The 15,009-nt window shown below is 44.3% G+C and overlaps 1 protein-coding gene across 1 annotated transcript; it reads left to right on the top strand.

The window, feature by feature from the left end:
• Positions 1-1,600: 1,600 nt before the first annotated feature.
• Positions 1,601-14,314, top strand: pnp4b (purine nucleoside phosphorylase 4b). The gene is made up of 6 exons (XM_042105817.1): positions 1,601-1,759; positions 3,640-3,812; positions 7,012-7,115; positions 12,126-12,301; positions 12,705-12,895; positions 13,925-14,314. The coding sequence occupies exons 1-6, from the start codon at positions 1,719-1,721 to the stop codon at positions 14,161-14,163; spliced, it is 924 nt and encodes a 307-aa protein (XP_041961751.1). The 5' UTR covers positions 1,601-1,718; the 3' UTR covers positions 14,164-14,314.
• Positions 14,315-15,009: the final 695 nt, after the last annotated feature.

Consider the following 15,009-nt stretch of genomic DNA (forward strand, 5'->3'; position numbering starts at 1 on the left):
AATTACAGAACATGATCAGCAGAACGCTACCACCACTGTGTGTGTGTGTGTGTGTGTGTGTGTGAGAGAGAGAGAGAGAGAGAGAGAGAGAGAGAGAGAGAGTGTTTGTGTGCATGTATTGGAGGTTGTAAGTATGCACATACATGAGTGTGTGTTTTTGTGTGTGTGCAGGTGAGTGTGAGATTGAATGAGCAAGCAGCAAGCCCATGCACATGTGCGTGTGTGCTTGCGTGTTTACTTTCTCCATAATTTCATCTTGATCCGCCTGTGCAGTATCACCCTCCATTTACCTCTGTCTCCAACACATGTATTACCTTGGATTCAACTGTCCTGTCCTCCACTCCACTCTGTAATTTAAAACTTTGACCAGAGGAGACCTTATACGTTTCAGAAAAAAAAAAAACACATTAAATACAGCATTACAGTGTCACAGAGCCAGTCACCTTACACATTGGACAAGCGAACAGTCGTGACATATAGCCCAGTGTTATACGAAGCGTTTGTGTGGGGTAAGGGGATGGTGTAAAGGGGGGGGGGGGGAGGGGGGATGTTTTATAGACTTCATAAAACACAGTGTGATTAGCTTTCATTGTGGCGCCAAGCACTGTTCGATAATGGATACAGGTCCTGCCAAGCACATTACTACCCAGAGGTGTCGGTCAGGATCTGTATGCCACGATGCACAGTCCACTAACCCCTGTGCAGCAGGGCCAGCAGGAGCATAAGGCCACTCAATTTGGGGAGTATTACACATTTATGTAATCACCTGCTGCCTGGCCGCTGCATGGATTAACCCAAAATTACGCTGGAGCTGCCAAAACAGGTGATTTGATTTGATATAATGGGCATAATCACAGAGGAAAATGGTGCCATAACACCTGCAGTATTATGGGATGTAAGGGATTTCTTTCAGGGTGCCGTTGTTGCATTTGCGTACACTGTATTGCTGATATGGAAACAGCAAATACTGTTTTAAATGTGGATGTGTTCCTTTCCATTTCTATTATTCTGTATTGGGCCAAGAATATATGTATGTAGCATAAGTCAAACATGAAGGTAATTCAGTGTACTTAATACAACTCCTGCCTATAACATAAAGAATGAACGCTGAACTTAAAATTTGTATTGAATATTATTAAGTACATACAGTAGTACCTAAATATATATAAGTGTAGTAAAGTAGTTGTTATGGTGCATTAGCAAGATGTGATATAACTACATCTATGAGGGAGATAATGGTATATCAGATGGGGCTGTAAGTTATGGTCTGATCACAGTCCACAGGTCTATCACGTTTGGCACATGTGTGGGATTCTAGTTCAATGGTAGGGCAAAGGAGATAAAAGCTGTTATCTGGAAGGTCATTAAATGATGGAACAGCAAAAAGAGTGCATAAAAGTTACTGAGCATCATTACTGTTCAAAAACACACCCCATTTACTCATTAAAACATAAAAAAATCACTTGCAGTTGCAAACATGTGTTTTGGTCTCTCTTATGTGGACAGTGTGTCCCTTTGATTTAGCTGATATCAGAGTTTCCTGGTTGAGTAGAGGTCAGTTTCCTGAAAAAAACACTTGTATAAACGCACCCCTATCACACTGAACTCCACCAATGACATCAGACCAAGCGTGAGGTGCAAGCTGTCCTGTCTATCTCCTTATCTATTCACTGCCTGGACACCCCTTCAACTCTTTCTCATCACACATCTTGCTTAGAATGCATACAGAGGGGAACATGCACACTAAAGAGAATTCATGGTAATGTACAAATATATACAAATACAATCTACAAATATATATATAATTATTATATACTTTTGAAATTAATTAATTAATTAATTCAACGAAATACTGATAAAGGAAGATGCCTACTTGATAACCCCAGTGAAATGGTCTGGCTGTCCTGTTGGTGATGTTTTTGCTTGCAAAGGTTTTTTTATTGGTGATTTTGTTTTTGATGGTAAACAGGCTCGGCTGTTGATTGGCCTCTGTGGGAAATCTCCTCCCAATAGCGCAAGGAATTTAACACCTTTGCTGTGTGTATCGGAATTTACTTTTTAAAAACACGTCAGACAGAACAGAGCTCAGAGAAATTTCCCCTGAATCTCCAAAGAGAGGGTGAATCCTACAGAGTAAAAACAAACAGCGCATAGCAGAAAAGTGTGTGTTTAAGTAGAGAGGAGAGTGCTCTTGTTCTTTTGCTGACGACAGTATGTAACTCTTTCCAAACAGCAATTTCTTCAGAAGATGATGTTGCTGTATTAAGCAAATAATATGATTCTGTGGTCACAAATCAAGCTTGAGATTTGCTCACAGTTATCTTGATTGTCATCTATAGGATCTAATTGCAACTTTTGATCAAATACATAAATGAAGTGAATGCCACGACGATTAGCCTGAAGAACATGTTTATTTTTCTCTGGACCTTAGTATTTATTGTCACTCAATTCCTAGACCAGACGGAAAAATGTTCCTTATTTTCCTCCTACCTTATCAAGCCACATCAGTGATTATAGTGCAGTGTTGTGCCAGTTCACAGCTTTTCTGAACTAGTTCAAGTTCAGTTCATACATGCTCAAAGTGAACAGTTCACGTTCAAAGTTCACAATTTTAATTCTGAACTAGTTCAAAGTTCAGTTCATTTTACTTTTTTCGTGAGATATTGAAATAAATACGTTTTTTTCACACTACGAGCTAGAAATCACGATACGTTCTTTGAAGCTGCTCATTAGACATTTGTTCATGACACTGCAATTGTGGGTTTCTTACCAGGTGATGAAACTTGCAGCAGTACAGACAAGGTAGACCAGTTCTATAGGCCTACTTAGTGCAATGAAATCCAGCCCTCCGCGCTCTCGTCGTTGCCTGCTACGCGGCGTTGCTATGCCTACCCCGCTCTGCTGCAATTCATCACGGGTAACGTTGTGCGGAAGCCAGTATGCTATTCAACTATTCTCAGCCGGACACTACGTTGCCCGCAATGCATTGCGCACACAATGTCAAAACCATTTCTGTCTGGTGATACATGATTTAAGCGGCACCAGCGAGAATACAGGAGGGAGGAACTTTCTCTCGTTGCGTTTCAGAAGAGAAAACAGATGTCACTCAGTTTTCAGTGGAAAACAAATTCCAACGTTCATTTACAGTGATGTCTGCCGTTCATGACACATAATGTGAACTAATTCACGTTCAAGTTCTTTATTAAAAAATGTGTTGCGTTCAGTTCAACGTTCACGAAAAAATGAGCGTGTTCAATGAACGCGTTCTTTTGAACTCGTTCACGCACAACACTGTTATAGTGTATCTAGTGAGCATTCAGCAGTTTTAACATACCAGCACAGTAAAATCCCTAAAAGTCCAGAAGTGCGCTTAAGTTCAACAGTATATGTCAAAGGTGCTTTTTGGTAGGGAGCACCAAAGTGCAAGGGGAAAGGACCAGAGGCACTGTTGTTGTCCTAAAATATAAAAAGCCTTCTTTTCTGATGGCTATTTAATACTGAAATTCTTAAAAAAAAACATGTAGGCTACTATGGGAAGTGAGTGAGCTGAGTCGCACATAGCAGCACAAACAGCTTTCTTGTGAGTGTAAGATGCTTGATTTTTGATGTCCACTGACTGTGTGCTTGCCGTGATCTCAGCTGCTGCTCGTTTGAGGACTGTAAGCTGACGACGGACTGGCTGCTGAGCCGGACACGGCACCGGCCCAAGATCGCCGTGGTGTGTGGCTCGGGACTCGGCCTCCTGGCCGACGACGTCACCAACAAACAGACCTTCAGTTACGAGGACATCCCCAACTTTCCCGTCAGCACAGGTGAGACAGCGAGACTCATCTACACCTCCAAGTCCAAGGAGTTCTTTGGCTGCAACATCATTAAAATGTGCTGATAAACCATGCATCAGCCTTGTAAATTGCTTGATTGGTTAGTGTAATTGGCTAAATGTCTAAAAGAGTAGCCTTGACTTGAGAGATTTTTAGGCCATATAGATTTCCCTCCTGTCCGGCTGTCCTCTCAGACTTTGGCACAGAGCCAAAGTCTTTATTCTCCTTATTGCAAAGTATTGTTTTCTTTATAGTGTTCTTGCTTCAAGTTCTGAAAGGTCTCAATCATCCATATTTTCAGGCATGTTTTATATGTCTTCTTGGAACTTTTTGCTTTAGTGTCATTGTCCCCACCCTATCCTAAAGGCTTTCATGCACCAGTTATCTTAGCCCTGTCCTATGAAAAATAAACAGCTTCTGGCCATGTTTTACTTCATTAGAGTCTTCAGACTGTTTCCCCCCAATATATACAGTATATAATGGGGAACAGATAAATATGTTTTGTTTAAAGCCTTCAGTCATGATGAAGTGTGCTATGATTTGGCAAAACAGTAAGTGTATCTCAAATGTATTGCAAAATAGTATTCAGCTGTGTGGGGATACACAGGAGACTGTTTTGTTCTCTTAGATGTCTGAGAATTGAACAAAAGGCAGTGTGATACAGAGACTTAGAGCTCGTTGCTGAATGCACCTGTATGTCTAACAAATTATTCTCCACCCGCGTATTGTAACTTGAACTACGAGTGAAATGAGTAACTACTGGTCATGAATAAAATAGCTCAACTCGAGTAAAAATAGACCTTAATACCTGCCACTGGGCCTTCGTATGATGAAATCTCACAGATTTTTAAATATTTACGATTCAGAGGTGAATGTGTAATCACCTAAAGATCAACTGCAACTAATGATATTTCTACTCCATATGTCAAGGGGCTGTGCTGTTTGTGTGTGTGTGTGTGTGTGTGTGTGTGTGTGTGTGTGTGTGTGTGTGTGTGTGTGTGTTTTGTGCGTGGTATGTTTGCATAAGTCATACCAGTGTTTAAGCATTTACTGTAAAGTGATACACTACTGTACAAGTGATACACTACCGTACTATGTGAGTACATGTGTGTATTCTTTTTGATCTGTTTTGCTTTTGTTCCGTTTCTGTGTGTGTGTGAGTGTGTGTGTATGTGTGTCCATGTGGGTGTGTGTGTGTGTGTGTGTGTGTGTGTGTGTGTCCACCCATATGTGTGTGTGTGTGTGTGTGTGTGTGTGTGTGTGTGTGTGTGTGTGTGTGTATGTGTGTGTGTGTGTGTGTGTCAAAAAGGTCACCTGGTTAAAATGTTATGCGTATCAAACTGATGATTTATTGCTTCTATTTACTGAGTCAAAGAAAATAGGTGTTGGAGAGGTGAAGTGTAATCATCCTTTTAATTTCAGTTTGTCTTGCAATCTCCCATCCAATCCTGTGGTTAATTCTACTTGTCAGTATTGGTTAAAGGGTCCTCTGAGGCCCTAGAGGTAATGCCTTTTAATTAGGAAGACTAATTGATACTTGGTTAAGCACTGACTCCCTCTAGCTCTCTTCCTGAGGAGAGGGGAGGGGTGAGAGAGGCTGTTAACACAAAGTCGTCCCTTTGACATTTGCCTGTTTTATTTTATTCTACTTTTTCTTAAAATGCTGAGTATATCCTCGATAGACTTACTATACAGAATAACATTTAATTCTCACCTGTCACAGAGAACTTCATATCTGCCCATAAAAAGTGATTGATCTCAGCATTTGGCATTTTGGCATTTATTTGAAATGTGCAGTCTCTTCTGGCTGAGCTTGGTGTATTTAAAGTGTTTGTAAAAACAAGGTATAAACAAAGTGCTCGTGGAGATTTACCGTCTGGAGCCCCCGGTCCTCTAACTTCCCTTCTCACTTATGCATTTGTTTTGCCACTGAAAATGACAAAGTGGGACATGCTCATTAAAATGCTAATGTGCTCATTAATTTTAGATTTTTTTTTTTTATAAAATAAATTTCATGGGCAGAGTAATAAGTGTTCTCTGATAATCCCAGCACCATTTGTCAATGCTCACCGAAGAAAAGAGCAATTGACGGAAGAAACACAGCCGCCATTATTCAGAGCCCAACCTCATTACTCCGCACATTTTGGGCTCCAAACAAATCTTACCAGGCAGAACTCAAGGTAATATTAACATAATCTCCATCTAGCCATCCTGGAAAGAACCTGAGGCCCGAATTTGCAGTAAGCCTCTTTCGAAACTGTTGAATAATATTAAAAAGTGGGGGGCAAACTGTTGGAAAGATGGTTCTTATTCGTTATAAATATGAATGTACTTGGGATGTTTTTCATAAGAAGAGCACAGAGAAAGGGCTTGTCAAAACTTAAAAAGAGGACAAATAAGGATACAAAAATGACCCTGAGACCCATTAGACACAGAACCTGTTCTGTTATGGAGGTAAGCCAAACTTCTCTAAAAGGTTCTATTTCCCACCCTTTTGAAGAAGGCAGTTCTGTCACTCACACTGCTGTTGCTCACACATTTGCATGGTCAATTTAGTATTAGTATGATGTCAATATATTGTACATTTCCACAAAAGTTATTAGAAACAATTTGCTCATAAAACAAACACCAGCAAACCCTTTTGTCATAAGACATTCTGCAGTCACCTAAAAATCACCTAAGAATGTTTGAGGAGACCATTTGGTGAAGATTTTTCTTTTCTTTATTCAAAACCCTGAGCTCTCTCTCTCTCTCTCTCTTTCTCTCTCTGTTTGAGTGTACAGTCCCTATGCTGACAAATACATTGTCAGACAGATTAGCCATGGGGCAGCTGCTGTGCTTCTCACTTGGCTGTGGAGAGCCAGAGTGCACAGTAAATACTAACAGAAGGGGGAGAGTGTAGATGTGATAAAGCCTTCTGGGAGAGGGGGTTACCTCCACATTTTCACCGTATCTCACAAAGCATTGTAGACAGGGGTGCGCTCAAGGGACAAAAAGCAAAGGAAAGAGGACTGTTTCATAATTGTACTGTGTAAAACTGAAGGTGAAAACCATATCAACTTACTTGATAAAAGAGGAGGATAAGTAAACTTACATATTTGACTGTGTGTGTGTGTGTGTGTGTGTGTGTGGGTGTGTGTGTGTGTGTGTGTGTGTGTGTGTGTGTTTGCACATGTGTGTCCCTTTGCAGTTCCCGGTCATGAGGGGCGTCTGGTCTTTGGCCATGTGAATGATAAGGCCTGTGTCTTCATGCAGGGCCGAGTTCATCTTTACGAGGGCTACTCGTTGTGTAAGGTGAGTCCAAACTACCACTGCAAGGGATGGACTGTTCTCTAGGTCGGCTGGAGTTCATTACCCAGAGTGCCTCACCTCTGAAATACTGTCAATGTTATCATATTACTGTTTAGAATACTCCCCAATCTGTGCAGATTTACCACACACACACACACAGACACACACACACACACACACACACACACAGTCAAATATGTAAGTTTACTTTTCCTCCCCTTTCCTCCCCCTACCCTTCCTCCTAGTCACACACACACACACACACACACACACACAGAGAGAGAGACAATATGTACGGTGTATTTACTTTTCCTCAACAATATGTTTTTAAATCAAGTCATTTATTCAGTGTACCATCAGTATATGGATGGATTACACTTCATCAGCTGGCTATATTCACTCAAGGCTCCGCTAATAACGTTTCCATCCCTTCCTGCAACTAGCACTATATCAACATGGCGCAGGCATCGAGTCGTACAGTGTGACACTCATTTAAAATCCTTAGACACGCAACGGAGTCTGGATGTTTGAGAAATTCACCTGGAGAGCTCACTTCACTTACAAAAGCAATCAGCAATTTACAGATAACAAAAAGCTGTATTCGGTAACAGTGAATAGCGCCACACCGTTGAAGCTTGCTTTCCCTCGTCTCTCGCCCTCCTTTCTTTTGCTACAAGGACACGGGAAGTGGTGTGAAACGGCTCCTTTTTGTAAAGCAGAGAGGACCTGGATGCTCCGACATGCACCATTAGCCTGATCCATCACAGTTCAGGAGGGGAAAAAAGATGAAAGACAAAAAAAGAAAACACACACACACACACACACACACACACACACACACACACACACACACACACACACACACACACACACACACAGGGACACATGCATAGGGACACATGCAGAGAGGGAAAGGGATCAGTGTTTCAACTTCTTCCCAGCCCATGGGGAAATCAAGTCCTTGCCCACTCTGCGGGCTTTGTGTTTCCAATTTGGAACAGCGCTGTGAGCAGACATATGCCAAATGAATGTTCATTCCCTGTGTTTGGCAGCATGGGGGCCACCATATACACAGTTTACAAGGAGTCCATCATGTGGGGCAACACCACAGCGCAATACAGAGTAAATAAAATGGTGCTTAGTGGACCACTGCATAAATTCATTCATAAACGACGTTTAAGTTTCCAAAGCCTTACAGGACTTGTCAGTCAGAGTCCATAAATCCTGCTGTCGGCTGAAAGCTCTCGGTGGCATTTAGATGCGCCGCTCGTCCACTCTCGTCTACCCTCTCAGCCCCTCAGCTGCCAGCGCTGTGGTGAAGACAGCATAAATTCCGGCTGCTCTTGGCCCACGTCACCCCTGCGGTCTGAGAGGTGGCGAGAACTCAAATTTACACGCCTCTGCCCCCAGGGGAATATTTATCTGCCACGCACTGTGCCAAGGATCCACTTTCTCCCAAATTGCTGAGGAATCTATATCTTCCCGTCGTGGCACTATCTCCCTCACTCACTCACTCTTTCTCTCTGTGTTTGGGGTGGGGGGAGAGCAGCTGTCAGGGTAATCGTCACGCTGACAACATGACACAGCACATTACGGTCAGACGTTGCGGGCCTGACATCAGCACTAATGATGTCTCAGGGTGGAGGGGGTGTTGTTTTGAAGGGTGGAGGAGGTGGTGGTGGCGGAGGTATAAGTTTGCTAAAGATATTCCAGCTCTTTTGTCTCTGAGTTTTATCCTCAGACCCTTCATTCACCCACCCATTCATCCTTACTCCACCTGATCTTATCATTGCCAGAACAGACCTTGCGCTTCGAGCATCCATAAATTAGACACCCACCTCAGGCCTCCAGAATCGCTCTGGGATCGCCTGGAATGACCTTAAAAGAACAGGGATAGCAAGGCCTGCTTTCTGCCTGAGTGTTTCGTTGTGTTATAGTAATATGAGACACTGGGGTTGTTAAGATACAGCAGCACTTAGGATCTTTCACTACTTGGCAAGGTCATGGAGCCATATTGGAGCATTGGTTTGGTCCAGATATAGAAGAAATGTGCTGAGGAAAAGGTCAGATGCTTTCACACTGATCATAACCTTGATGGGGCCAAAAGCATCGCTACCTTCTTCCCAGTGCAAACATCAAAGAACTCAAATCAATATGCAATAAATATGTCCTTGTGTGTTTGTAAGTCGATATAAGTTTAGGGCCTCGCTCCTCTTCTCTCTCTGTCTCTTTCCCTCAGACACAATCACAGACACACACACGCACACTCTCACTCACTCTCTCTCTCTCTCTCTCTCTCTCTCTCTCTCTCTCTCTCTCTCTCACACACACACACACACACACACACAAACTTACTCATGCACAATCGCTGACATTTTAGTCCATGGCAGTATTGTTATGCCAGATAATTTGATTCATAAAATGCACCCCAACCTGCCATTCCTCAAAGGTTCACCCTTCATAATTCTTTTACGGCCCACCCAGTGAAGCAGAGCTGTGTAGAGCACTATGCGGCTCACTTCTCATTTCTAAGGGCTGCACAGATGTGCATGAACGAACCCTATCAGGCCACAATGTCATCTTCTCTCTCGGCGGTCACGCAGTAACACGCGGCATATCTAGCCGCGGCGGCTGCTTTTGTGTGTGAGTGGTAGCTCATTTGTTATGAATGTTTTGTTAGCATGGGGAGCGATATAGAGGTTAATTAGACAGTTTGCTTAGCTGGCCCCTATGTGACCTATGCTTTTTGTTATCCCTCCTCCATTTCTCATTTTCTCTCTTTTTTTCTCTACTCTCACTCTCTGTCTCTCTTCTCCTGTTTGAATGCAAAGCCAGGCATCCTAGCCAGGTGGGTCTTTATCAGACTGTTGGGTTCAATCTGATAGTCACCACAGCGCTAAAGAAAGAATTGCATCACAGCTTGGTTGCTCTCTCTCGCTCTCTCTCTCTCTCTCTCTCTCTCTGTCTCCTCCTACTCCATGGATAGAAGTGGTTGAGGGTACAGGGGGTGGGGGGTGGGGTTTGGGCGGAGTAGTGGCTAATGGAGGAGAGCTATAGGTCATGCTTGCCTGATTGCATTTTTAGGCTGGGCAGGTTTTCACCCACACTCCTCTCAGGACTTTGAGTTTGCTCCAGGTGCTTGTGTCACTCGCGCCTTCACAGGGTAAAAAAGCTGCTGCTGTGTGCCTGCCCTGCCGCTAAAGGGGCTGGCAATAAAAACTGAACTGCTTGACACAGGCCAGGTGCGAGCGAGAGGAGAGAGGCAGAGAGATGAGGGCGATCACTGAAGTGTGGATCAGCTCTTGTATTTTCAGAATCATGACCCTCCGTGTGCAATAAAGCCGCCAGGCCGAGGCATAAATCTTGGTCCCTCGGGTCACCTCACCAGCTTATGGAAGAAATTGATCACACGATGGATCCAGTAAAACAAAGCCCAGTTCATGAATTCAGTGATATGATTTTCCTCCTTGTGATATGCATCGGTGCACTGGGTTTCTCTTCACTGACACGCGTATTGCTGCCTTTAACAAACGCATGGCTGGCGACGAGGCTATCGTTTAGGTCAACAGTGGGACATACACTCCAAGAGGCATACTACTCCAAGGACTCGATTCCCTCCGACCTCCCCTACTCCTAGCTAGGGTCTACTGCCCTGCAAAAATGTCATATGGGGATTCGCCTCAAAACCAATTCTGCTTTTTATTTTTCAAGTCTTTTCTTTCTTCCACCATGCTTTTCCTGTTCGGAGCTGTGACCGCAGGTTGCGCTGGTGGCACCAACCATGGCAGAGGCTTTGCTGCCTTCTTCTCGGGTCCGTCAGAGAGAGCAAGGGAGCGATGAAGAGAGAGAGAGAGAGAGAGAAGGATTGAACGAGCACGTCTGACAGACTGTGACATCCCTATTGAGCTGTGCTATACTGAGCCTGCTAGTTCATTACTCATCTCCCCCTTCAGGGTGACACGGGCAGTAATGGGGCTTCTGTGCAATCCTATATTTATCTCATTTACAGAGCGCCGGACCACTCCATCACCTGCCCACAGCCACAGCTGCTCACCAGCAACACCAGCACAGGCCGAAAGAGCGGCACACGGCTGTGTCTGTGTGTGTGTGTGTGTGTGTGTGTGTGGCAATTGGAGGTATGGGGAGAAAAAAATTGACGTGTGTGTATGTGTGGGGAGTGGTGTAGGTGCAAGCATTGTATGTCTGTATGTTTAGGATGCTTGTTTCTGTACATGGCAATTTGTTTCTTGTGTGTGTGTCTGTGTGTGTACATAACTGCATTACTGTAGAAAATTGTTTGCGACTCTAGACATTTTCAGTGCTGAGATGTGCATTTTGATTGTTTGTGTGTGTGTGTGTGTGCCATCTATAGGCTGTGTATGTGCATTGCCCCTTCCAAGCTTCCTGTGTGTGTCAGCCTCCCATCAGAACATTACCATCTCATCCCCTCACTGCACACCTGCCTCCATTTCCCATCATGCCGTTGGCCTGCTCACCCTCAATAGCCCAGTCCCCTACTGATCGTCTTCCACTCGTTCCACTCTCATGTTCTCTCATTCTCTCTCTCTCTCTCCCACCCTCTCTCCTACCCTCCTCTCTCTCTCACCCTCTCTCCTACCCTCCTCTCTCTCTCCTACCCTCCTCTCTCTCTCCCACCCCCCCTCTCTCTCCTACCCTCCTCTCTCTCTCCCACCCCCCCTCTCTCTCCTACCCTCCTCTCTCTCTCCTACCCTCCTCTCTCTTTCTCCTACCCCCCCTCTCTCTCCTACCCTCCTCTCTCTCCTACCATCTCTCCTACCCTACTCTCTCTCTCTCCTACCCTCCTCTCTCTCTCCTACCCTCTCCTACCCTATTCTCTCTCTCTTTCTCTCTCCTGCCCTCCTCTCTCTCTCCTACCCTCCTCTCTCTCTCCTACCCTACTCTCTCTCTCTTTCTCTCTCCTACCCTACTCTCTCTCTCCTACCCTACTCTCTCTCTCTCTCCTACCCTCCTCTCTCACCCTCTCTGCTGCAGGTCACTTTCCCGGTGCGGATCTTCAAGCTGATGGGAGTGGAGACCATCATTGTGACAAATGCCTCAGGAGGCCTGTGTGAGGACTTCAAAGTGGGAGACATTATGCTCATTAAGGACCACATTAACTTACCTGGCTTTGCTGGACAGCACCCACTGTGTGGCCCCAATGATGAACGGTATGGTGAGGACCAGGGATGAAGAGTGAGAGAAAGAACAGAAGTGTCATATGGAGAGAATGTGTGTGTGTGTGTGTGTGTGTGTGTGTGTGTGTGTGTGTGTATACGCATGCATGTGTGTGAGCCTTCTGTGCATTGTGTGAGAGACGGAGTAAGGGAGAGAAATGCAAATATAGTATAATACAAGTATGCTTGAACAAACAAAGAAGAGGATTTCCCAAGCTGGTTAAATGAAATAGAGAACTAGATACAGAATTTACGTAACATGAATTCGTCAGTGTTGCGATTGATTAATAATACACTATGTAAAAAATGACAAACATGAGTATATTATGCATGTCTTTCATGGTCTGTAATAAAAACGAAAGTGTCTGGTTTTCTTAATTCCATCCTCCTCTTTAAGGTTTGGGATTCGATTCCCATGTATGTCGGATGCCTACAGTAAAGACCTGCGGAAGCTGGCCATGTCGGTGAGTAGTGACCTGGGCTACTCTAACTTCATGCGGGAGGGCGTCTACTGCATGGTAAGCGGGCCCAACTTTGAGACCATCGCAGAGGCCCGCATGCTGCACGTCCTGGGAAGTGACTCAGTCGGTAAGACCCAAAATGGCCGTCAATACCCAAGCTAATTTGCAAATGCCTGTGGTGATCATTACAGTGATGATTACTTGAATTTGTTTGTTTTTGACAACGCAATGGGTGACGTCCCACCTTCACCTGTTCCTCTGTTCTGAGGTGATTAACGATAGCTACTGTACAAACAAGAAGCTCTGTTCCTCGACTGTGTTAAGCAGACACAGTTTCATCTAAAGCAACATTTCTGACAGTCAGTCATAAGAACCCATGGCCTTTGGTGTTGTGAACATGAGCTGAGTAATGACAGAAGTTCAAACAGTCCTCTCTAATGAAGGGATGGATGACAGGGCTCTGGCTGATGTTTGTTCTGTGGTAAATGGCACCCTGACTACTGTTAGCTTAGCTTAGCACGTTGCTATACCTCATTAATAAATCACAGTGTTTCAACAGCATGCTCTGTTAATGAAAGTGACCCGTGCTAATTACAGACACATTAGAATTGCTCGAAGAGAGATAATCTGGTTTAAAACCAATAATTGTTTTAGATTAGATTACACAGAAACTCATTAGATACTGTATGAATGCACAGTTGCCACATCTGAATTGTTTTTGCAACTAGTGGTAATCCAATTCAGAAACTAGAGCACCTTTGTCACTGTGGTGTTAAAAACCTGACAGTTAAACTGCTTGTGCCCATCCACAGCCAATGGGTGTGGTATGTGGGGAACATTGCTAGTCGCTGAGGGACTGTGGCGTTTTCGTTTGTGCACGTCCACCACTCCCTGTTGGGTGGAGAGCGAGTCCTCCTCATTAAGTATTAACAATGAGAGTGGCAGCAGCAGCGTTCGCTTATTAATGATGCAGCACGGGCTCCTGCCGGCTTTTTCTTCACCACAGAGCTAATTGCCATTTAATTAAGAGCCCGTTTTTTTCTCCTACTCTCTCTTTCTTTCTCTCTATTTTTCTCTTCTCCAACACCCATCTTCTCCTGACAACCCCCCCCCCCACACACACACACACACACACACACACACACACACACCCCAGGCATGAGCACGGTTCCCGAGGTGACGGTGGCCAAACACTGTGGCCTGCGAGCGCTCGGTATCTCGCTTATCACCAACAAGGTGTCGCTGGACTACAGCCGCGAGGAGAAGGCCAACCATGAGGAGGTCCTGGAGACCGGGCGCATGCGGGCCGAGATGCTGCAGAAGCTGCTCCAGAACCTCATCACCCGCTACGACCAGCTCGACAGCAACCAGGTGGAGACACTCAATGGCCACTAGGGGAACCTGAGAGTCTCCCAGTCACTAAACCAGTGTTTTTCAACCTTTTTTGTGCAACGGCACACTTTTGACACTTAAATTGTCCCACGGCACACTAACATCCTGTGCGAAGAAAAAATACACATACCATAGCCTAAAATGTCAAATAATACACAGATTATGGGCCTTATGGCTTCTATGCAAGACCTGCTCAATAAAACAAGCGCCCTCTGTTTCATTTGTACAGTAGGTGACTATATCTAATTTAATTGTTGTTATGAACTGGATATGTGATGATTCTGTGAATACTGGATATGGGGCCCCCGTTGTACATGCCTGCATACCACAAATAGTGCAATCATACAATCAATGAGAGCATGTGGTTATAAATTCTTTGATGCAACAGTTGCTTTTCTGGACCAGTGAGTGACATTTGGGTAATTTTCTGCGGCACACCTGATGATCTCTCACGGCACACTAGTGTGCCCCGGTACAGTGGTTGAAAAACACTGCACTAAACTCTCAAACAACTCGAGCAAAACAACACAATGTAGTTATCTTCTAAATAATAGCTTCAAACTCATTTTGATGATACACTGACTCTCATATCTGTCAGTACCAATGCATGCCCAGAATGCCTGGTATTGCACTATGTATCTTGTAGCTAGGTAGGAACATGACAATTTTCATCCGTTCTCCACGAATTGGGTACTCCCTCAGTAGGCTACTACATGGGTATCCAGTATGATGAAAATTTAGGAAAAGGGGGATTCCTACATTGTGTTACTTAAGCAATAAGCCCACTGATTTTAGAACAGCTAAGGGCCGTTGTTAGGCACGATGCACAACCAATATTAGATTTATTTA

The sequence above is a fragment of the Alosa sapidissima genome, chromosome 10 (assembly GCF_018492685.1).
Source record: "Alosa sapidissima isolate fAloSap1 chromosome 10, fAloSap1.pri, whole genome shotgun sequence".
In the NCBI taxonomy this organism is placed as follows: domain Eukaryota; kingdom Metazoa; phylum Chordata; class Actinopteri; order Clupeiformes; family Clupeidae; genus Alosa; species Alosa sapidissima.

Excerpts from the sequence above, each read along its gene's own strand:
- pnp4b (XM_042105817.1), top strand. The coding sequence starts at position 1,719 with ATGCATACAGAGGGGAACATGCACACTAAAGAGAATTCATG. Across the intron at positions 3,813-7,011 it reads CAACTTTCCCGTCAGCACAG|TTCCCGGTCATGAGGGGCGT; the intron begins GTGAGACAGCGA and ends GTCCCTTTGCAG. Across the intron at positions 12,896-13,924 it reads CCTGGGAAGTGACTCAGTCG|GCATGAGCACGGTTCCCGAG; the intron begins GTAAGACCCAAA and ends CACACACCCCAG.